This window comes from Polyodon spathula, chromosome 6, assembly GCF_017654505.1.
Source record: "Polyodon spathula isolate WHYD16114869_AA chromosome 6, ASM1765450v1, whole genome shotgun sequence".
Taxonomy (NCBI): domain Eukaryota; kingdom Metazoa; phylum Chordata; class Actinopteri; order Acipenseriformes; family Polyodontidae; genus Polyodon; species Polyodon spathula.
In genome coordinates this window covers 62,614,429-62,637,107 of record NC_054539.1, presented here as the reverse complement: position 1 = coordinate 62,637,107, position 22,679 = coordinate 62,614,429, and the positions used below count along the sequence as shown (strand labels likewise).

At 38.9% G+C, this 22,679-nt stretch overlaps 1 protein-coding gene across 3 annotated transcripts in view; it reads right to left on the bottom strand.

Moving 5' to 3' along the window:
• The window catches only part of ldah (lipid droplet associated hydrolase), a 99,883-nt gene that overhangs the window by 5,740 nt on the left and 71,464 nt on the right, over positions 1–22,679 (bottom strand). For all 3 annotated transcript variants that reach the window (XM_041253395.1, XM_041253396.1, XM_041253394.1), the window contains 2 exons: positions 20,969–21,209; positions 1,378–1,460 (listed from right to left, as the gene is read on the bottom strand). In XM_041253395.1, the coding sequence (XP_041109329.1) occupies positions 1,378–1,460; positions 20,969–21,209 (324 nt within the window). The remainder of the gene's footprint in view (positions 1–1,377; positions 1,461–20,968; positions 21,210–22,679) is intronic.

Here is a 22,679-nt window from a genome sequence, read left to right as displayed (position 1 = left end):
AGATTCTTTGGTCTGATGAGACCAAAATACAGCTTTTTGTCCTCAACCCTAAGCGCTATGATTGACGCAAGCTTAACAACGCACATCATCCTGAGAACACCATCCCTACCGTGAAGCAAACATACAGCCAAAGCCACAGTGGAGTGGCTTAAAAACAAAAAGGTCAATGTCCTGGAGTGGCCCAGTCAAAGCCCGGACCTCACTCCAATTGAGAATATGTGGAAAGAGTTGAAAATTGCTGTTCACCAAAGGTCCCCATCCAACGTGACAGAGCTTGAGCAATTTTGCAAAGAAGAATGGGCAAAAATTGCAGTGTCCAGATGTGCAAAGCCAGTAGAGACTTATCCAAATAGACTCATGGCTGTAATTGCTGCCAAAGGTGCCTCTACCAAATATTGACTCAAGGGGGTGAATACTTATGCAATCAATTATTTTCTGTTTTGTATTTGTAATTAATTTAGAACAATTTGTAAATTTTATTTTTCACTTTGACATTATGGACTTTTTTGTGTTGATCATGGGCAAAAATTCCTAATTAAATCCATTTTGATTCCATGTTGTAACACAATAAAATGTGGAAAAGTCCAAGGGGGGTGAATACTTTTGAAAGACACTGTATCTTCACAGAAATCTTACTACCTAAAAACCAAACAGTTTATGCATTTTTATTAATGTATTTATTTTAATTCAATGAAAACCTAAATAAGATACATTATTTAGTTTCAAGAAACATTTTATGTCAAGACAAAGTGACAAGCTACAATTTAACAAGGACAATTTTTTCCTTTGACTCTGGTAATTCTGCTCTTGTCTGTTGTATACCCAAATCAATGTATACCAATCAACTTTTGCTAGGGATCAAGATTTTCAACAAAGAGGCGCTTATACAGTAAATGGCTGACTTTGCTAACATATTTAAGTTTAACTTGTGGAAAATGATGCATAAAGGTTCCCGCCAAACAAAGTTTCATAAAAATTCCTGAACAAATTTCCTGTGCGTTTGCACATGATCAGTACTGAGTATGTCTGCCACGAAACACAATGACTCTATGACAACCTTGTACATCCCACTAATCTGACTCTGCACATGCTGCTGTGGAGGCTGTGTCCATTCTTAGATAAGAGCATCCTGGACCTCCTGCAGAGTTCTGGGTCGCACTGCATGGTCAACTATAACCCTCTGTATCAGGTCAGGAGATCAGTGAAGAGGACTGGCGCCCAATCATTGATGTTCCATTCGACACCAGCCCTAGCCCATCTAAAACTTTCCTGGATGTGTCGTCAGAATATGAAGCAGTGCTGCTAATTGTGCATGGACTTGAACCTTGTGCTCAAGCTGTCCCAAAAGAACAGATAAAAACTGAATATAATTATTACCTTGTCTAGATTTTTTTCGATTGTTGGATTATCTCTGTCCATAACTTGCACCATCTCTTGACTTCCCAGATACATGGCATTTGCTGGAAAGAGAATACACAAAGTGTTATTCTTCCATAACTTAATGCATATCTGCACATACAACAATTTATATCAGCCTTATATATAAAAAATGTTATGTTTTGCTCTTGCCCCCAGATTTCAAAAAGACTTTTGAGACAGATTCACAGTTTTGACTGCTATAGTATACTTTGAATACTATACTTGTGGAAAAGTTTCTCACTTAGTCTACTGGTACTGAGACATGTGCCACCAGCTTTAAAACCCAAGAGAAAGTCAGCATTTAAGTAACAAAGCATATTTCTGTTTGCAAGTAGGTTCATAAAACCTCATTTCCAGGTCATTCAGAAATGGCACAAGGGCTTCCACTTGGCAAAATATTTAGTAAGATGAATTGGACTGGCTTGCACAGAGAAGAAAAATCTAATATATACTGCTATGCGAAGGGTATTAATATCCTGCATGAACTTTACTTCCTACTAATCCTTCACTACTGGTCCCAGCCGTAGTGTTATGGTTGTTGAGATCATCGTCCATCTCAAATATCCGCTTTGCAGAGGCAGCCGTGAGGAAACAAGGGACTGTATATGCGAACAAGTCAGACTTTGAGAAATAAATCAGAATTTAAACACTGTGTTGCCTTGCGCTATGCACCCATGCTATGAAACCCATTGTGTCCAATGGTCGAAGCTAAATATAGTACCGGTAATTGAGTTTAGTAATACTTTCATATATCATTTTGTTTTATTTTTCTTTTGAGTATTTTCCTGCTGTTTTATATAGTAGTTAATGCACTTCATCTGTCTCATACAACATGATAGTTTTCCTGAACTCCTGATTTAAGACTGAAACTATCAGTGACAGGAGCAACATGGGGGCTTTGAATGCTTGCATTGTGTGGGTTTGTGGTAATGCACAGGCATCGGAATCGAGAAGGGTTTATCAACAAATGTGCTCTGCATATGCTGTAACGGTATGTTTTAATCCCCCAAACAAAATAAAACATTGATTTTTTTACTCAAACACATACCTGTTTTTACCGCTGATAAATTCACTGGTATTTTAAAAATCTCAGCACAGCTGATCGAAAACTAATCTTCTGTAATTTTAACAATGTATCATGACCTCCCCAGGTACCTGACAAATCTTTAATAAAAATAAAATACAAATTGTATTGAAAATCCTGGCTTTTCCAAAGCTTCAGTTATACATTGATATGAAACTTAGTTATTTCAAATACATAGTTATTTCAAATGCATGAGTGTCAAAGTGACCTACTTCTGCAGTATTTTACCAATGTGAAAAATGCTTGACCCATTCTGAAGATCACTGTCGATTTAGGTCATGGTGCTATACTTTTTCAATGTAATGACACCTATCACATGATCAGCATGTTTTATGATATTTCACAATTAATACACAGGTGGCCTTAATATATTACTTTTGTAATTGTAATTCTTCGTATTTCAAACTGTCAAGTGTCCCTCTTCAAGTTGTGTTGATACTAATCTAATAAAAGATAAAAAAAAAAATTATAATACTTCGTTCTCCTGGCTGTCTCTCCTTACTACACTACCCAGCAGACGTTGGTGTAAAATTACATTTACAATTTTATCAGCATCAATAAATCTCACATCTTTTGATTTTGAAGCTTCTGTGTAAATAAGATCACAAGAACCACTGAGGCTTCTCTCAACAAATCGAGAATACATTCCCTGCAATATAACCACTGTTTTGTAGAACTTATTAGCACACCTGTGATTTCAGGCATTGATATTTAACAATTATATTTTATGTTACTGTCAGAAGTGTAACAGAGATCTAAGGGGGTGCATTTTTATTAAGCAAGAATTCCAAATTGAAGCATTTTCTTTCTTTATTTAAATGCTCTTGAGCAGTATTTAACACTCAATTAATCCATCCTGTATCACTTCCAGACAATCTTTATCCAATATTTCTTTGTCTTCTTCAGTTTGCCACCTTTAACAGAGTTATTAAATCAATTCTAAGTAAAACAATGGCATTGTTTATTTAGATAGAGCAACACATAACTTACATGTTTGCCGGATCTCAAAAGTCATTATGAGGGTCCGTCTTGGTGTTACACATTTAATTTAAAACTCGAAAGTTTGCTTCTTCCTATACCATGGGCATTTTTGTATGCTGTAACTAACTGAGTTTAGTCAGAGAATTACAAACACCACATTTGCTGTCATTTAATTATTACCAAAAATGAGAAACGGTCCACACTCAAGGATTTTTCAATTTTCATTTCATCCTTTTTAAATGAAAAATCCTTGAGTGCGTATCGTTTCTGATTTTTGGTCTATACACCGTATTGTGTTGCTATTTTTGAGATGCTTTTTTTGAGTGCAGGGTTTTCTTTTGTTAATTTAATTATTACCAACCAGGCTTAAATCTGACACGTCAAACAAATGAGGCTACCTTTACTCATTAAGTAAAAGTCAAACACTACGTTGGGGTGTTGGTATGTGGAACCCAGACAAGGATCACATTTATTCATAGCATAATCTGGACCTAAAAAATGCCAAGAGAGCAGTTTGTCCTGAAGAGATGTATCTGCCTTCCTGGCACATCTTCAAGCTGATTTGTATCCTTTTGACCTCGATGACTAACGTAGTACTAGAAAACATTGGGAAAAAAACATATCGGTTTCCAATTTTAACCCACTTTGGAGAGTATCATTTGCCACAAGCTTTTCATTTGCCAAAAGTGTTCTGCCACAATTGTTCAAACTAGATAAAGGCCCAATGAATTTACTTCAACCCACAACAAAAGCTATTCATATTGCACCTGTGATTGGGGATGGATCAGTCCTATTTATAAGATTATATTATTCATACATTATGTTCTACTTAACTTCTGCAATAACACTGGACAGAATGAATTTGCCGTTTACAAAGAGCTGAGTGTTTGTATGTGGTGAGGATGGTATGTGTAGTTTTGAATGCCCATGTGCTGAGGAACACTTATTTATAGTAAGAAAAAAAAAAAAAAGAAAATCTGACATAGCACAGTAGCAAGAACAGAACACAAAACATCTGGGATCTATAAAGCCTCCTTGTTCTTCTATGATCTCTTATAAGTGGTGGCCATTGTTGAGGTATTTTGTAATCTTTGAGAATGTTGCCCATCATATGGTCAGATGATAATGACAGAACCCCAGATTTAGATCTAATTAAGTATTCTGATAATCTTACACATAAAAACATTAAATTTAGTTACACTTCTTAAAAATTAAAAAATTGTGAAAGCCATTGCCCAGCAATGTAGACAACTCGATATTTGTCATTTCAGGTATGAATATCACAAAAATATAAACATCTGAAATGTCAGTGTGGACTAAGCAACATCAACCTATTAAAATAATGTGTCCTAACCACAATACATGGTTAAACAAAAGACCTACTGTACTTATAAATGTAATTCTTAGATGTCATTAATGCATATCATTTTCATAAAGAAAAACAATTAACACACTTCAGTAAAACCACTGAGAACAATTGCAAATATTATAAACATGTACAATAAATAAATAAATAAATAAATAAATACTATATATACACACACACACACACACACACACACACACACACACACGATGGACTTTTTTTGTATTGATCAGTGGCAAAAACTCTTAATTAAATCAATTTTGATTACATGTTGTAACACAATAAAACGTGGAAAAGTCCAAGGGGGCTGAATACTATGACAGCTCAATATATATATTGAGGATTGAGGTCCGGGCTTGGACTGGGCCACTCCAGGACATTGACCTTTTTGTTTTAAAGCCACTCCAGTGTGGCTTTGGCTGTATGTTTGGGGTTACTGTCCTGCTGGAAGATGAATCTTCTCCCAAGCCCCAGGTCTCTTGCAGACTTCAGCAGGTTTTCCTCCAGGATTTCTCTGTACTTTGCTGCATCCAGTTAGCCCTCTATCTTCACGAGCTTTCCAGGCAGAGAAGCATCCCCATAGCATGATGCTGCCACCACCATGCTCCATGGAATGGATGTGTTCTCAGGATGATGTGCGATGTTAGGCTTGCGCCAAACATAGCGCTTAGTGTTCAGGCCAAAAAGCTCTATTTTGGTCTCATCAGACCACAGAATCATCTTCCACTTGGTCTCAGTCTCCATATGCCTTCTGGCAAACTCTAGTCAAGATTTGATGTGAGTTTTTTTCAATAATGTCTTTCTTTTTGCCACTCTCCCATAAAGGCCAGTTTTGTGCAGCACTCGGGCTCTTGTTGCCATATGCACAGTGTCTCCCAGCTCAGCCGTGGAAGACTATAACTCCTTTAGAGTTGCCATAGGCCTCTTGGTGGCCTCCCTGACTAGTGCCCTCGCCTGGATACTTAGTTTTTGAGGACGGCCTGTTCTAGACAGATTCACAGTTATGCCATATTCTCTCCATTTCTTAATAGTGGACTTTTCTGTGCTCCGGGGGATATTCAATGCCTTGGAAATGTTCTTATATCCTAGCCCTGACTGGTGCTTTTGAAGAACCTTATTCCGCATTTGCTTTGAATGTTCCTTCGTCTTCATGATGTAGTTTTTGTTAGGAAATGTACTAACCAACTGTGAGACCTCCCAGAGACAGGGGTATTTAACCTGAAACACCTTAATTGCACACAGGTGGACTCCATTCAACTAATTATGTGATTTCTAAAGACAATTGGTTGCACCAGAGCTTATTTAGGTGCCATAGCAAAGGGTGTGAATACTTATGCAATCAATTATTTTCTGTTTTATATTTGTAATTAATTTAGAACAATTTGTAGATTTCATTTTTCACTTTGACATTATGGACTTTTTTGTATTGATCAGTGGCAAAAACTCCTAATTAAATCCATTTTGATTCCATGTTGTAACACAATAAAATGCGGAAAAGTCCAAGGGGGGGTGAATACTTTTGAGAGCCACTGTACATTATATATATATATATATATATATATATATATATATATATATATATATATATATATATATATATATAAAGAAGCCTATATTTGCATCCTGAGCCATTCGAAAAAAAGGCATAAGACCACCGTAGTGATGTCAAAAAGTGATAATTCCTCTAGAGGAAAATATACTTGAACTTTGACCCATTCGACTCCTCGACACCATCACTTTCAATTGAAACACAAAATGTCTCGTTTTCAATTACTCGACAACACCCACAGTACAGAAATGTTCATTAATGATCAACAAAACCCTAGATTTAATTATTTTCCTAACTCACACTGAAGCCCATCTATTATTATATATATATATATATATATATATATATATATATATATATATATATATATATATATATATATATATATATATATAATGCCACATGAAGCAACTTTTTTTTTCCTCAATATTTGTAAAGTGAAGAACACATACAGACTGTATGCCTGTGACGCAGTGCCCGCCTTACATTTAAAGTAGTTAATATGTGAGCACGAGGTTGCACATAATTAATTCACGTGCTGGGATTCAAGTGAATAATTAATTAGTAATTGAATCCCAGCACAACAGTATATATGGATGCACATTTTACTCACTCGCGGTTGGGTGTTCGGTTAGTGGAGAACATGAGAGAGAGGAGGATAAACTATTTACAACAACTGCTATTGTGTGCTGGTGGGACCAGCACGATACTTGTTTTATTTAGAAACTCACCGTGTTTGTCAGTGTGTCTGTCCGTGCACCGTTTTGTTAAGTATAGTCCGTTTTTGTTTGTCTCTTATTTTGGCGTAGAGTGCCGTGTTTCTGTTTTCATGTTTAAACCTTTTATTTACAATAAACCGGTGCAAGCAAGCGCCATCATCATTTCACATCATCTGTCTTTGTGTATTTCAATCCTTCCTGGTTCTGACGCCGCCCACTTCGGCCGTCTCTGTGACAGCCACATTGTGCAATATTGTGCCTGTTTGTCAATTGTACAAATTACAAACAAACAGAAGCTGAAACCAGGACCACGTAGAGTTGTTAGTTACACACACTACATAATTTTCTTTTTACAAATACATTTTTTTTAAAGTACATATTTAATCTGTTTTCAAAATATGCAGTGCTAGTAAAAAGCTCCTGGCTGAAACTTACTAAGACACTTGAAAAACAGTCAGCTTTGACAGAGAAAGGCAAATTGAGATCAGGAAACGCTATACCCTTGTTGACATGCACCCCAGTGACCAGCTCATATTGAGAAAAGGGAAAGGACTACAGTCCAAAAGCATGCTACACCAGGGAATTAATGATTCATTTCTACACCTTGAGGACAGTGGTTCATAGGACCACGTGATCATGAACTCGCTATTCATAAGAGTTTATTCACACATTCTGTTAAGAAAAACTGTCCACTGTCAAATCTTGTATCTGAATATAACATTAATAAACTATGAGCAGCACTAAAGCTTTGAGGCCTCAGCTCACTAATTCAGCAATGCATAGCTCAGCGATATTAACTAAGTATGTGATGTGGATAACTTTTTGGATTTTTTATTATTATGAGGATATACTTGAGGATAACACTTCCTACCATTGTATTTCAGGAAACTAATAAATTAATTACAGAGCTGGATTAACCCTTTATCAGTGGTGAGCTAAGGTTGTACACCAAAGACTCTCCATTCTTCATGTCATTTGTAGGCCAGTACGAGCTGTGCAATGCAGCTGCAAGAACGATTCAGCAACACAACACTAGAGGAATTACAAGTCACCCTGAATCTAAAATGGGATTCTCCTTCTCAAGTAGGTCAACACCAGCAGCTGACACCAAATGCTTAAGTGTGTGACATCAGCAGATAAAATAGAAAATAAATCCATTATTAGCTAGCAACAAAAATCACCTTACGGGGGAAAGAATGTGAAGACACCCGTCAGATTTGCAGAACCTGGAATATGCTGGCGAGGTCTTAGTAAAAACTATGGCTCTGGAGTGGAGAGCAGTTGCATTGGATCTTAACAACTAAGGGACAGTGTATGGGGGGGGATCCACAACCTAGGTTCAGATTTTCAAGACTATCTTACAAAAGTTAAATACATTACAGTAATTGCAGAGTGTATTATAATACAGTGAGCCGTTCTGTTCAGATTGCCTGATATGAGTGACATTCTAAGTGACTGTTTGTCTGACCTTATGGGTTAAGGTCGTGCACCGAGACTCTGGAGAAGTTAAACTAGTGTTTAGAAGAGACACAGGCAGCATGTTTGGAGGATTACAAAATGAAGATGCAGACCACGATTGCACTAGGGCAACAGTGATTTTAAAATGTCAACTTTATTTATCAAAGTGTATAAAATATGTAAGTAAGCAGTTATATCTACAATGGAATTCATACATTCAAAAATAACCTTGAGTATCTAAATAAATAAATGTAAAATTTACTCAACAGTATTTTTTTTCCCAGCAAATCTGTAGCTTCTAAAGACAAAGTATGGGAACAATTTTGCTCTGGTGGAAGGATACGTTCAATGAAACTATACATCTTACTGTTTTTTGTTTTCTTTTCATAAAATAAACAGAGCCATTTTATAAGTGCAATAACCCACGACAGGGTGCGCAGTAAAACCTTTCTGACTACATGCCCCTGGCAAACTGTGAGGCACAATGCAGTGCAGAGTTGACATCAATGCACACTACAGGAACTGAATCACAGCACTAGTTCTGAGGAGCACTAGACTGAAACACTCACAGATGTACTATTAATCTGGATCAAGAAAGAAAAACAAAAAAAAAAAAAAAAAACACATTAGGATGGTTGATACTTTACAGACTAAGATAATATTATCATTGATCTGTTTGGGAGAGTTTCAGTTTGCTGTTTACAACTAAGTGAAAGGACCATTTTATAAACACTGTATCTTCCAGAAGCTGGCTTCTCCTAACCAACCAGATAAGAAACAAACTAGAGTATACAGTATATAAAACTGAGGGCTGATAGGAAGAGTAATCTAGGAGACATCCTCTGATGGGGTATCTCGAGTGTCTGAGTTTTGGCAAGTTGCAGCATTCTTTCTCATTTACAGAGGCTCAAACATGCCCTTCATGATCTTTACGTAAAAAGAGATGTGAAATTGCATCAGCAAATATTCTTATCTCTAAACTGCCTGTGGTTATGTTGTACTTTTTACTGTAAATGTATTTTTTAACAAAGTTTATGTCAAAGGGATATGATCTAAGATCATTCGTGTCTAGAAGAACAACATTCTTTGATTAGAGATGATTAGCATCCCAATAATCAAGACTAGATTAGTTTCTTTTGATACAACTATGGCCAAAGATTTTGCATCACCCTATAGAGTTTACTAATTTTGCTTCATAAAGTCGAAAGAAACCTGCTGAATAATGGTACGTTAGCATATGCTAGCAACTGACAAAAATTGAAAAATGCAACATTTTAAAATCCAACATGACTAACGTTAGGTTACTTACCGTAGCCCTGGTTCCCTGAAAGAGAAGACGACCACCACTACATTAGGTATGGGATATTCCTGCCCTTCGGGTAGGTATTGCTGAGCTCTCTATACCAGAGCTGCCAACAGGCCCCTTCCTAGGATGACACACTCGGTCCCGCCCACCGAGGGAATAAAACTGTCACTCACAGGAAGATCCTCCTCTTTTTCCATTGAACCTTTGGTGGGTGACCAAAGACCTCGTGGGTGGTGGTCGTCTTCTCTCAGTGAATCAGGGTTACGGTAAGTAACCTAATGTTCCCTTTCAATTTGAAGATGACCACCAATACATTAGGTTTGGAGTAATGTATACCAAAGCCGTCGCAAGGGAGAAGGAACGGCAGCATATAAGGGACGCACAACACTGTCTAGCTCAGAGGTTAGCGGTGTGAACTAACATCCTTAAGGACCCTTGTGCCTACAGAAGGAAAGGCAGGGTCTACCACATTAAGGTGGTAGAACCTGGAAAAGCAAAGCTGAAATCCAGTTCTTATCCGGGGCAGCCACCAGTCAGTCAGTTCTGGGGCCAGCGTTATCGGCTGAGCTGGGGCCACAGCAAGGGCTTGAGCCTGCTGCCTGGCCAGGGGCTCCCAACGCCGCATACAACTCAGCTGTGTATTGAAGCACTCAGTCACCAAGGGTGCAGATGCAACGAGGACACACAGTAGAATACACTACTGGTGCACCGAAGCATCGAGGGCATCGAGTGCAGGTGTTATTGACATGCTGTGGCGCTAAGCACTGAGGCATGGAGCATCTAAACACATAGGGTGCCGAAGCACTGAGAGGCGCCCAACTTTAACCGTGTGAAGTCAACACAACCCAGGGTAGCGCATAGCATATATCGGGGTGGATACACAGGTTAAACTGGCTGCGGTAGGCAATCAGGAGAGCAGTACAGGGAAGCTCATGGTGCAGAGCGGCGATAACCTGGTTCTGGACCGTGTGCAGTCACACAATGTGGCAGCGCATAGCGTATGCCAGAGTGGAGCACAGGCTCAAGGAGCTGTGGCACGTTAGGCATGAATAAGTGTATTTTTTTTTTCTAACTGCAATGGCAGTAATAGGAAAACATACAGGCTTATACACACAACCATTCAGCTATGGGAGAAAGACATTCACCATGCCAGGCGGGTGACCAAGCATGCCGAGTACGGGGGCTGAAACAAACCTGCTGATTCAACTCAACAGCGGGACACTGCAGAGCTGGGTCCCAGTGGAGGAATCACGCCGCTGCTACTTTTTCATTTTAAACTGCAAGGCAATAAAGAAAAACACATATACACACACACACATACAACAGCAATTCTGAAAGTAAAATAGCAGTGACCATGGCAGCGCATTTGACTTTTTTTTTTTTTTTTTAAACCAGCTCGCCGAGTAGGCGGGCTGAAACAAGCCGGCAGATTCAACTCAACAGCGGGACACAGCAGGGCTGGGTTCCCGTTGAAGAATCAGGTTTATTATTTATTTATTTCTAACTACAAGGCAGTAAAGAAACAAATAAACACACACATCACAGCAAACTGTGTGGGCAACAAATAAGTTACCACAGCAATGCAGGTAACTGATTTGGTTTTGGTTTTACCAGCCCACTGAGTAGGCGGGCTGAAACAAGCCAGCGTAAGCAACTCAGCAGCGGGGCGCAGCAGAGCTGGGTCCCGACGGAGGAATCGCGCTTGTATTATTTTTTATTTCTAAACTGCAAGGCAGTGAAATAAAAGCACACATACACGCACACAACAGCAAAGCTGTTGTGGCCTAGCGGATGACTGGCAGTCGCTCACATATGACAGACAGATATAAAGAGAGGCTTACCACGCAAGCGGGGAGGATGCTGGAAGACAGAAAGGCAAAAAAGGGCTCAGTCTTTTTTAAGTTGTTGATTCCAGGGAAGCGGCAAGCCAGCTTTCATCATAAATGCAAGGGAAATACAACCGACTCAAATCGACTTGAGAAGCTCTTTTCTATCAACATGCTCAGCTCAACAGAGAGGTCTTGCCGATTTTATTCTCTTGGCAGGCGGGACTGAGTGCGTCATTCTAGGAAGGAGCCTGTCGGCAGCTCTGGTATAGAGAGCTCAGCAATACCTACCCGAAGGGCAGGAATATCCTATACCTAATGTAGTGGTGATCGTCTTTGAATTGAAAGGGAACTGTACTACTGTTATAGCTTCCAATAAACTTTTGCAATATCATTTTATAGTTTATTTGGTTACAATGTTAAATAAAAGATCTAAATTATGTTCATATAATAATTATTTTTTTTAAAAAGTATGTCTCAATCCTAAAATTCTAGGTGATGCAAAACTTTTGGCCATAGCTGTATAATTGACTATATCCAGAAATAAAGAATGGTTCTTGTCTAGGAGGTTTTAAGCTTTAGTTTATAGGTTACTTAAAATCTATTTGCTGTGGTTAGATGCAAATCATGATACTTGCAGCTTCTTGTAACTATGCTTTTCCGAGCTAAATCGTTCCCTGTGGACACTACCATCCCAAGTGGTGCTGACCTTTCTGTCTGAAAGGTCAAGGACTGGATTAGCTTGCCTTGTTGAAAGACTGGCCCCTTAACTCTCCAAACACAGATTTCCCCCAAAGGACCAGATTTATGCACACCAGCAAGGCAGTGTGAGAGTGATCTAGCTGTGCCATACAAGCACTGAAAGATAGGATCCCAGACTATGATGGAGTGACAACAGCAAGCTCATAAAACAAATTAGGAGTTTGTTACAAAAAAAAAAACATTCCCTGCAGTTTTTTTTTTTTTTAAATTGACATTCAACCTCTCTTCTCTCCCGTTCTCCTTAATTAAAGGAAATACTATAACATGTTATGTATAATGCAACAGATAAAGCAAAACAAATAAATAAATAAACAAACAAACAAACAAATACATAAATAACAAAGCTTTGACATTATCCTACTCTCAGGAAGATAGATTTTCAGTTTTAGCTGTCTGCAGACATGTTATATAGCGTTTTCAGCAATACTGTTAACCTGAAGTAACAAATTATGTGCAATGCTGAGCTACCTAAACGACATCCCAAGGGGAATGAATGGACATTTGTTCAAGAGCCTATAGAGGCCCTCTTTTCATAAATGTTACCTAACACTAGAAAATGCGTTATAATATATTAAACTTTCAAATTACAAAATACACAGCAAAATAATTTTTCCATTTCATCAACAAAGAACAGGGTGGCAGATATAACTGTTGGATGGAAATCTGTTTCAACTGATCTATGAAAGCAAAGTAAAAAGGCAAATGTCTTTCTAAGTGACAACTGATAATGCATGTGTGTATTTATGTATGTGTGTGTAGGGATACTATTCATTGACAAATTCCTTACTAACTAGAGGTTGAAAAATGTGGAAGTAGGTACCCATTATAAAAAATGCCTCAGATTAGCCTAAATTAAATCACTGAAAAAGGGTATATACCTTTACCGTATAGCTGGTCATGGAAGCTATCAAACAGAAGTTTCTAACAATTTTTTAACTTACTGGTTTTAAAAGAAACTTGGCTGGAAAATACAGACGATGTCTGCAGTCAATGGGTTAATTATATACACCTGTCACAGTTTACTAAATTAGCAAAACAACACATTTATGGACTTCAAGAGAAGACTACTGAAAAGTTATATGCTGGTAGAAGCATGTAGAAATGTAGTCATTCTGAATACAACTTAAACCTCTGTAGATAGTATGTATTGGATACACTGCAGGGAGATCCGTTGTCAAATGGATGTTTACTCTATGTGCGGCTCAGAGCTGACCTGGTTTCCACGTGATACCTACTGTTGAACGTGTGTATTTTCTGGGTATTTTAAAGACTCATCTGATATTGGTGGAGTAACAGTGAATTGAAATAGCTAGTAATTGCTGTTGCTCTGTCCCATGCTGTCCGTCAAAATACATATTGAAAAGATGAGGGGCTGGAACCCAACTAACCACAAAGATACAGCGTGTTAATTCATCCCTTCCAAGACACAATGATGACCAACTTTGTAGTTAATGTAATATACTAAAGCACGTACTACCTAAAAGATGTAGCCAGATGTTCTCTAATTATTTACTACAAGGACAATATCTTAATGACACGTCTAAAGATAGGTCTACAAGATGCATTTATGTTACACCATCTTGATGTTTTAAGGCATACATATGGAGATAGACAACTTGAAAAGACAGGCTTCATAGACAAATACCTACTTACTTCACACAGGCTTGGCACTTAGAGCTATTTGCATATTAAGCAATTGCTACAAAAGGCTCCTCTTGTTATAAATCTGTAAAACATACACAGTTGCTGGCCATGTATACCACAGAATAGGTGTAGCACTTGTACTGTTTACATTGTTGATGATTCAGATTATATTTTCATATGTTTCAGAAGAGAACTGATATTTATCTTGCTGTCAGCTTGAAGGGAGATCAAAAGTTCTTCCTTCAAACATAATTTCTCAAAATATATCAAACAATTTCTTTTTATATATATATATATATATATATATATATATGTGTATGTGTGTGTGTGTGTGTGTGTGTGTGTGTGTGTGTGTGTGTGTGTATTCAGGCACGGGGATTGCACAAATTAGTTCATGTGCTGGGATTCAAGTGAATAACTAATTAGTAATCGAATCCTGGCACAAATCACTCACTAGGGGTTGGGTGTTCAGTGTGGAGAGAATGAGAGATGTTAGATAAAGAATAATAACAACTGCTACTGGTGCTGGCTTAATACCAGCGCGATATTTGTTGTATTTACTGTCTGTTTAGTGTGTTTTTTGTCTGTCTGTTTTGGCCAATGTGCCTGTTTGTTTTGGAAAAGTCATTTGTTTTGTTTAAAATTTTTATTTACAATAAACCGGTGCAACTGTGCATTTACTCACACTACTGTTGTGACTTCCTTCCTAGTCTGACGTCACCACAAGAGACATCCGTGTCACAGGTCAGTGACCCACTGACCTGCCCAGTGGTGGTGACAGGTCAGGCCAAGAGGCTACCCTGTACGTTACCATTCGGAACCCCAGTGTGAAAAAAATTTAGGTAGAAACTCACCTCTATGACTGTGCTGTAAGGGTCGACTAGGAAACTGCCCTTAACACTTTAGTTCCAAATCCAAGATTCTGAGGATCAGGACATTAAGTCTGTAGAACCTAGTGAAGGTATTGGGAGTAGCCCACACCGCTGCACTGCATATGTCTTTGACAGATGCCCCCTGGAATAAAGCCCATGAAGCTGCCATGCCCCTGGTGGAATGGGCAGTGAGCTTTTCTGGAGGGGGCAAGTCGGCCAGCTCACAGGCAGTCCTAACCGTGTCTGCTGGATAGCTTAGACTGGGCTTGACCATGGGACTTCACCCCATAGCAGACAAAAAATAGTTCAGACTGCGAGAATGCCTACACCCACTTTGCCGTGCTGATATCAAGCAAGAAAGCTGCTTTAAATGATTAAAATGTCAGGGCTCAAATGGAGGCTTTGTGAGTGCAAAGAACCACATTTATCCTCCAGTGTGGCCAAAGCCACCATGTCCCTTTTCTCAAATTGTCCTGCCAGGAAGTGAGCTCCTGGAGAGACAGAGTCAATCTTAACATGGCAAGCTGAAAAAAAATGCAGTATTACTGCCATGTGACAAGTTGTGCTGTCGAACCCACAAGGCAGACACCACCTCTTAAAGACACCTAACTTGTACCCGCACTGGGAATACGTGGACACTGCTCTTGCATTTTGTAGGATGTCAATAACCCTGTTAGACAGACCCAGAAGGCTCAAATGCAGCCATTCAGGGGCCAGACCAAGAGCTGCAGACTTGATGTCATAAGGTCCCCCGTGCCTGATTGAGCAGGTCGGGGCAAATCGGCAGTCTCCACGGCTGGCCGCTCAGGAACTACGTCAGGGTTGAAAACCAGAGTCTTCTGGGCCAAAACGGGGCTACTTGAAGAACCTTGGCCCGGACCTTCCTGATTTTCTCCAGTTTTAGTGGGAGCAGGGTGAGTGGTGAGAAGGCATAGAACCAAAGGGAACAGTAGATTGATTCCTAGGAGACAAAGTCTAGCTCTGCTCTCTTGAACCTCTCCCAGATGAGGGTCGCCACTTCTGGGTGAAGCCTCCACTCTTGTAAGCTGCTGGGGACTCCCCTTGAGAGGTCAGCCACCCAGTTCATCACCCCAGGAAGATGCACTGCCTGCAGTGAGAGGAGGTTCTTCTGCGCCCACAGCAAAGGAGGCCATCCTGGTGGTTGATATACACCACCGCTGTTGTGTTGTCTGTACTGACAAGCACATATCTGCCTTGAACCTCCTGCAAAAAAGTTCTGCAAGGCAAGGTAAACTCCTTGGAGCTCTAAAACACTGATGTGGAGACCTGACCACTCTACATAGCGCCCCAGCCCAGGCTGGACGTGTCTGTGGTGACAACCATTCTTCTAATGACACTGCCCAGCACTACGTCTAGGCGCATATGTCCCAGGTGTTTCCACTAAGAAGGTGCCTTTAGACAGTGGTGAGACACTGTCAATAGGCGGTCACAGTTCAACGTGGATTGACAAAGCACTGTTGCATTGTCAACATTTTGAACCTCCTTCAGCTCAGATACAGGTTGACCTGTCGGAGGTCGAGGATCGGTCTGATGCCACCATGCCGTTTTGACACTAGGAAGTACATGGAGTATAAACCCACTGACCTGCCCAGTGGTGGTGACTGCCTATGTTGTCTGAAGTGAATCCACCTACTGTACCAGTTAAGCAGTGTGTGCTGGAAAGCCTTGTCTGAACATGGGTTATGTAAGAGCGCAGTCGCGGTCTTACCTGACAATTTCCTATCTTTTTTGGCTTTGTCAGCTCTTACTATCACTTAAAACGATTGTTTTTGGTTTTTAATTTCCTTTTTTTTTTTTACTGGAATGCAGAGTTAAAATATCTGTATACATATGCAATGTAAAGTACTTTTTTTCCATTGTAGGTTTCTCTGTGTAAGTTTTAGGTTTGCAAACCATCTTAGTATTTCCAAAATCCACTCTTATTAAAGCAAACATTGCCAAGTATGATTTTAAATATATTATACACATAGACTTGTCACTAACAGACAGTGTATTTGAATTTTCTGTTTACTTATGTGGAGTCTGTGCAATGATGTGGAATAATAATAATAAAACAAAAAGTTGAAGTAAAGAATACTTTACAAATGCATCAAATAACTGCTGTAAAAATTGATTTGCAATATTAGTATAACAATATATAATTGATTGGACTATTCCACTGGTGATGTTAGGCTTTGTATGCAAGATGAACTAAACCACACATACCAGGAAATAAAATTAACATGCAAAACGGTACAGTGTAAATAATGGTACAAATAGAATAGAAGACACGCTTACCATAAACATTGTCTTTTCACATTTAATAATGCACTTACTGTACAGCCACGTGTACTGAACAGGCTCTTTTTTTTTCTTTTTTGCATACTGCTGTATAACTGAAGTAAGTTGCATTCCCATTTGCCTCCGTGCTGTCAATTTAAGTTTCAACAGTTGTACTACTATGTGTCTCTACATTATTTGCATCGCTAGCATTTGACTACCTAAAGTTTGATTAAACATTTGTTTTTAATTTGCTCATGATTGCTGTTTGACTGTAAACAGCAGCTAAAGCGTTTGTGACCAGCACAGTGCCATATGGGATATCGAGTTTTCTTAAATGAAATTGGGTAGCAGGTGATAAAATAGATGTTATTGCATATCTGTATAGCAAATAACTTGCACAGTACATTAATCTGTGCGCCCCGTTTATAGCCTACATTGTCCACTTTCTAAAATTATTATTACTATATATATATACTTTTCTTATCTTTCTTTGGCCTTACTTAAGATGATAACCCTTAACCCCTGGGCTTGTTTATCAAAAGGGTTGTGCAGCTTGCGATTCCAGACCTTTGTTTTTATTGTTTTGACTGGGGCAGAGAAGTTGGTTGGTCATATTCGTATTAAGTTTGTATTAAGAAATATAGACATGACTTTAATCTGCCGATTTTGCAAGTTGATTTTTACTGCTGTTCTGAGGCAAAATGGTTGAAGTGTTGATTAACTACAGGTGGCATGTGCAGTCTTACTATCTTACAGGGGTCACACAACAACTGTAAATAATTAGGCTTTAAACTCCCGATGTCTCTTTCAACATATCAGTGGTTTAGTCTGCTTCAAGCGAGGTGTCTTCAGGTCTAGAAGATTCCAATGAACTGACGAAAAGGAGTCCCAATTGCAGCGTACCAACCAGAAGATCAAGTAAATGTATTTAGCTAATCTGATCAAGTGGACCAAGTTAGCTGCAATCCGTTCTAAACTTGATCTAGTTTAACCGATTATCCCAATGAACAAATAAACTTTTGGCATGCTGCAATTGGGATCATCAATGGCACTAAACTTACTCCAAGCAAGTGGATCAAACTCACTAATGCCCCTGTTGGGCAAAACAAGTGGCACTGCTAATTATATTATCAGGAACACATCAGCAGATGAACAAACATCAGCAAAACTTGCAAACATGTCATTACTATACTAGAATCTGTTTAGAAATAAAGGTAATTAAGACTAGGGATGGGTCAGTGTAGTCAAATACACAATTACACGAAAGAAAAACAAAAAACTATTAGCATAGCATATTACATATTTGAGTACACAAAAACACTTACAGTGCCTATAGGAAGTATTCACCCCCCTTGGACGTTTTCACAGTTTGTTGTGCAACAACCTGAAATCTTGATGCATTTAAATAGGATTTTTTTTTTCCTTTGATTTACATAACCTATTCAACACTTTCAATGTGTGAAAAAATGGGGAGGGGGGTGGGGTGAAAAAACAAATCAATTAAAAATAAAAACCTGAGAAGTCTTCAACAATAACTGAGGTACTTCACACATCTGGAATGTATGGAAGAATGGCAAGATGGAAGCCATTTTTGAAAAAAGCCTATGTAAAATCTGCTTGGAATTTGCAAAAGGGCATGTGGGAGACTCTGAAAAGCTGTGGCAAAAGATTATGTTGTCCAATTAAACAAAAATTTAACTTTTTGGCCTAAATGCAAAGCGTTATGTCTGGCGCTAACCCAACACAGCACATCAACCAGGTAACACCATCCCTAATGAGAAGCATGGTGGTGGCATTATCATGCTATGGGGATGCTTTTCATTGGCAGGGACTGGGAAGCTTGATAGGGTAAAGGGCAAAATGGATGGAGCTAAATACAGGCAAATCCTTAAGGGAAACCTGCTTCAGCCTGCAAAAGACCTAAGACTTTCAACAGCACAATGACGCTAAGCACACACCCAAAGCGACACTGGAGTGGCTTAAAAACAAGAAAGTGAATGTCCTAGAGTGGTCCAGACTTTAATCAAACTAAGAATCTGTGGCAAGACTTGAAGATTGCTGTCCACCAAAACCCCCATCCAACTTGACAGAGCTTGAACAATGTTGCCAAGAAGAATGGGCGAATATTAAATGATCCACATGTGCAAACCTGGTAGAGACTTACCACCAAAGACTCACAGCTTTAATCGCTGCCAAAGGTGGTTTTACCAAGTATGGACAAGGGGGGGGGGGGGGGGGGTGAAAACTTATCTAACCAAGACATTTCAGGTTTTTTTTTTTTTTTTTTTATATTTCATTAATTCTCTTTCCTCTTCAAAATGTCTGTTGTGTAAATCAAAGGGAAAAAAATCCCATTTAGATGCATCAAGATTTCAGGTTGTAACACAACAAAATGTGAAAACGTTCAAGGAGGGGGGGGGGGGGGGTGTGTGTGTGTGTGTCAATATTAGCTACTAGTAGAAGCAAACCCTTTTTTTAAAAATGCTGCCGCTTGACAAGTGTTCAAAATCAGTGTTAAACCCTACACGTTCATGTTGAAATTCTACAGTAAACATACTCTGCTTGAAATTGTTGCCAATTATGTTGCTTTGTTTTCAGCTAATGTTAACAGATCCCCGTGCTTGAGTTCTCCTGACTGTTGCTAGGCAGTTGTGAAACAGCTTCCGGGAGCACGACACCGGCTAACTTTAAATTTGTAAACAAACGGACATATCAAGTGCTAATTTAGCTTTATAAAGAATATGAAGACATACTAAATGCTACGCAGAACAACGCAATGATTAATGAGAAAACTGGGTGGAAGTAGTTTTTTAACTCTGTGGACTGCAGTACAATGGAAAACATCTACTGTTGACTTTCTGTGAATGGATTGAGTAACATCAACATTTGCACTGACCATTAAAAATACAACCAGATATGTTCCTTGTTTTGAATTATTTACTGGTTACTGAATAAACCAAGTAACTTGAACAAAGAAATCTCACTTTGGACATTGTTTGTACAATTCATGAACCCGGCTGGCTCCTCCGAAAAGTAAACTTTAGTGGATTACACTTTTTATGCTGTCTGCTGTAGTAAACATACGTATTTGCCTTTTAGTCTTTATTTCGGGGTATTTGAATACAAGAAAATGTTGGTCCCCGTGAGTTCGAATAGGAAACTATTCCGAATTCCCGTCCCTATTTAACAGATCAATATGTCTAAAACATTTAAAAAGAAACATATCATTATCAGGCAAAAAACAAAGCAAATGTTGATTTGATTAGAATATTATTATTATATCATGGTGGAAGTGGTTGGATTTTAGGGGGTGTATGCTTTCTGTTTCTGAATACTGTTTGTGTGTCAGGGCAAAAGCCCTGCCTGTGTAAAGGGTGTGAGAAGGAATGTCTTTGTGCTGTGATTGTTGTATGGTTTTGGAACTTTATAGTAAAGGTGAATTCTCAGCCTGTATTATTTCAAAACAATACAAAAATCATGGCACAAACACTCACCCCCAAACTCCTCCAACAAAGAAAGGATTTCTGGCTTATTTTATACATGTGGCCACTTTCCAATTAACACCAATTACCTAATTGGGAAATGCCAACACCTGTGACTGCTGGCAGAGACAGATTTAAACCAATCCTGATTAGAATAACCTTGCCACCAATGTTGGTGGTGTAAAGCTATTTATAATGATCAAGTTAGTTTACTTACCTACACAGTCCACACTAAACAGGGTTACAGAAGCAGGTATAGAAGATTCATCCAGGAACTGCAGGCCTCGCAGCACCAACCTCACCATGGAGGCTTTGATGCTCTCTGGCAAGAAGGAGAGAAAGTAGATGGGGATGTACACAGCGTAGCGCAGATTGCACAGCACAGGAGTCATGAGCTTGCCTTGGGGAGACGCTGCCATTCGCTCTATAGTTGGGAAAAGTAGCACAGATTTCAGAACCTGTAGAAAAGAAAGAAAGAAAAAAAACATGAACTCTAAATGAGAATTACAACTATCACTGCTACTGCTTCTACTTCTACTTCCTCTGGCTACATATCAAATTTTGGAAATACTGCTCTTTTTGTCTTCTTTTGAAGTGGTGCAGTTAGTCAGATACATTAGTAACACTAAAGGTAATTACATGCTGCCTGACATACCAGGGTTGCTGGGGGTTGGTAGCTTAGTTACAAAGGAAACTTGTCTCACACTCCCCTGACATTGCAAAGGTGATGCTGAACTGTAGGTGTGGCCACAAGAGGGCACTGCATAGGAAAGGAGTGTTCTGATAAAAACGGATGGCTCACACTATCACAACACAGGAATGCCTGTTTTCCAAGTGCCCTAACCATGAATTGGAGCACATCCTGCAATTCCAGATCTCTCAAAGGAAAAGGCATTATTGAAAATACACAGACAACAGAAAGTAAGGCCTCAAACAACAGGCAGACACATAGGCAGATTGTGTGCAGGCATCATGCATCAGTGCAATAAAATAAAAACAACACCAACACTAATAAGGTTTAATGTATATAATTTTATCAGAAACCAATAACAATACATGAGTAAAACTACAATCATGTTCCCTAATGGTGTTGTATGCAAATTCGTAATTCTGAAGCCATGAAGCCTACCCCACATATTACAGGGCCTTGTAACCAAGACCACCCAGTTGTTACTACAAAATAAATATTGTGCTACAAAAATAAAATAGCAAAAATGAACAACTATTTCAGCTTCAACAGTGACAGAACCTGAACCTGAACCTGCACATCACACATATGGGGTTAAATTGATGGGCAAATATTTTAGGACACCATGCCCTGGCAATCTCCAGGTGGAATTATGTTCTCCTGGAGAACTGGCAAAAATTGGACCAAAGTGTGATACAGACCATCACTGATTCACTCAATGCCCAGGAGTCTTTAGACACTAAAGGACAATGAATGAAAGACAGCCCAGAGATAAGTAGTGTTTATGTTGTCTGTTTCCAGTCTTACAGACTACAGCAGCCATAAATATTGACAGAAGTGTGTCTGACAAGCGCTATTTGAGTAATCTGCTGTTCTACAGTACATTTAGCAGAATGTTCCTCAGTTTCAAGTGTAAGCCATGCCTCATTTGAAACGGAGGCCGATCACGATATTTGAGAAACTTGCCTCTAAACCGCAAAAAAAAAAAAAAAAAAAAAAAAATAAAGCAGCCTGCAGTCCTGACAGCCTTTCACTATTATTGTTATGGGGGAAATTATTGAAGACATCCAGGAAAGATTATATTTGGAGAAGGCACTGCAGAAAAACAAACAGCAGGAAAACATGTAATACATGTAAAATGTCTAATTGAACACTGAACCTCTTGCTGTAGAAAGCAAAAACACAAAAACAATCAGCAAAACTATTAGCAGCTGCAGAATTAACACTTTTGCCAGTACTG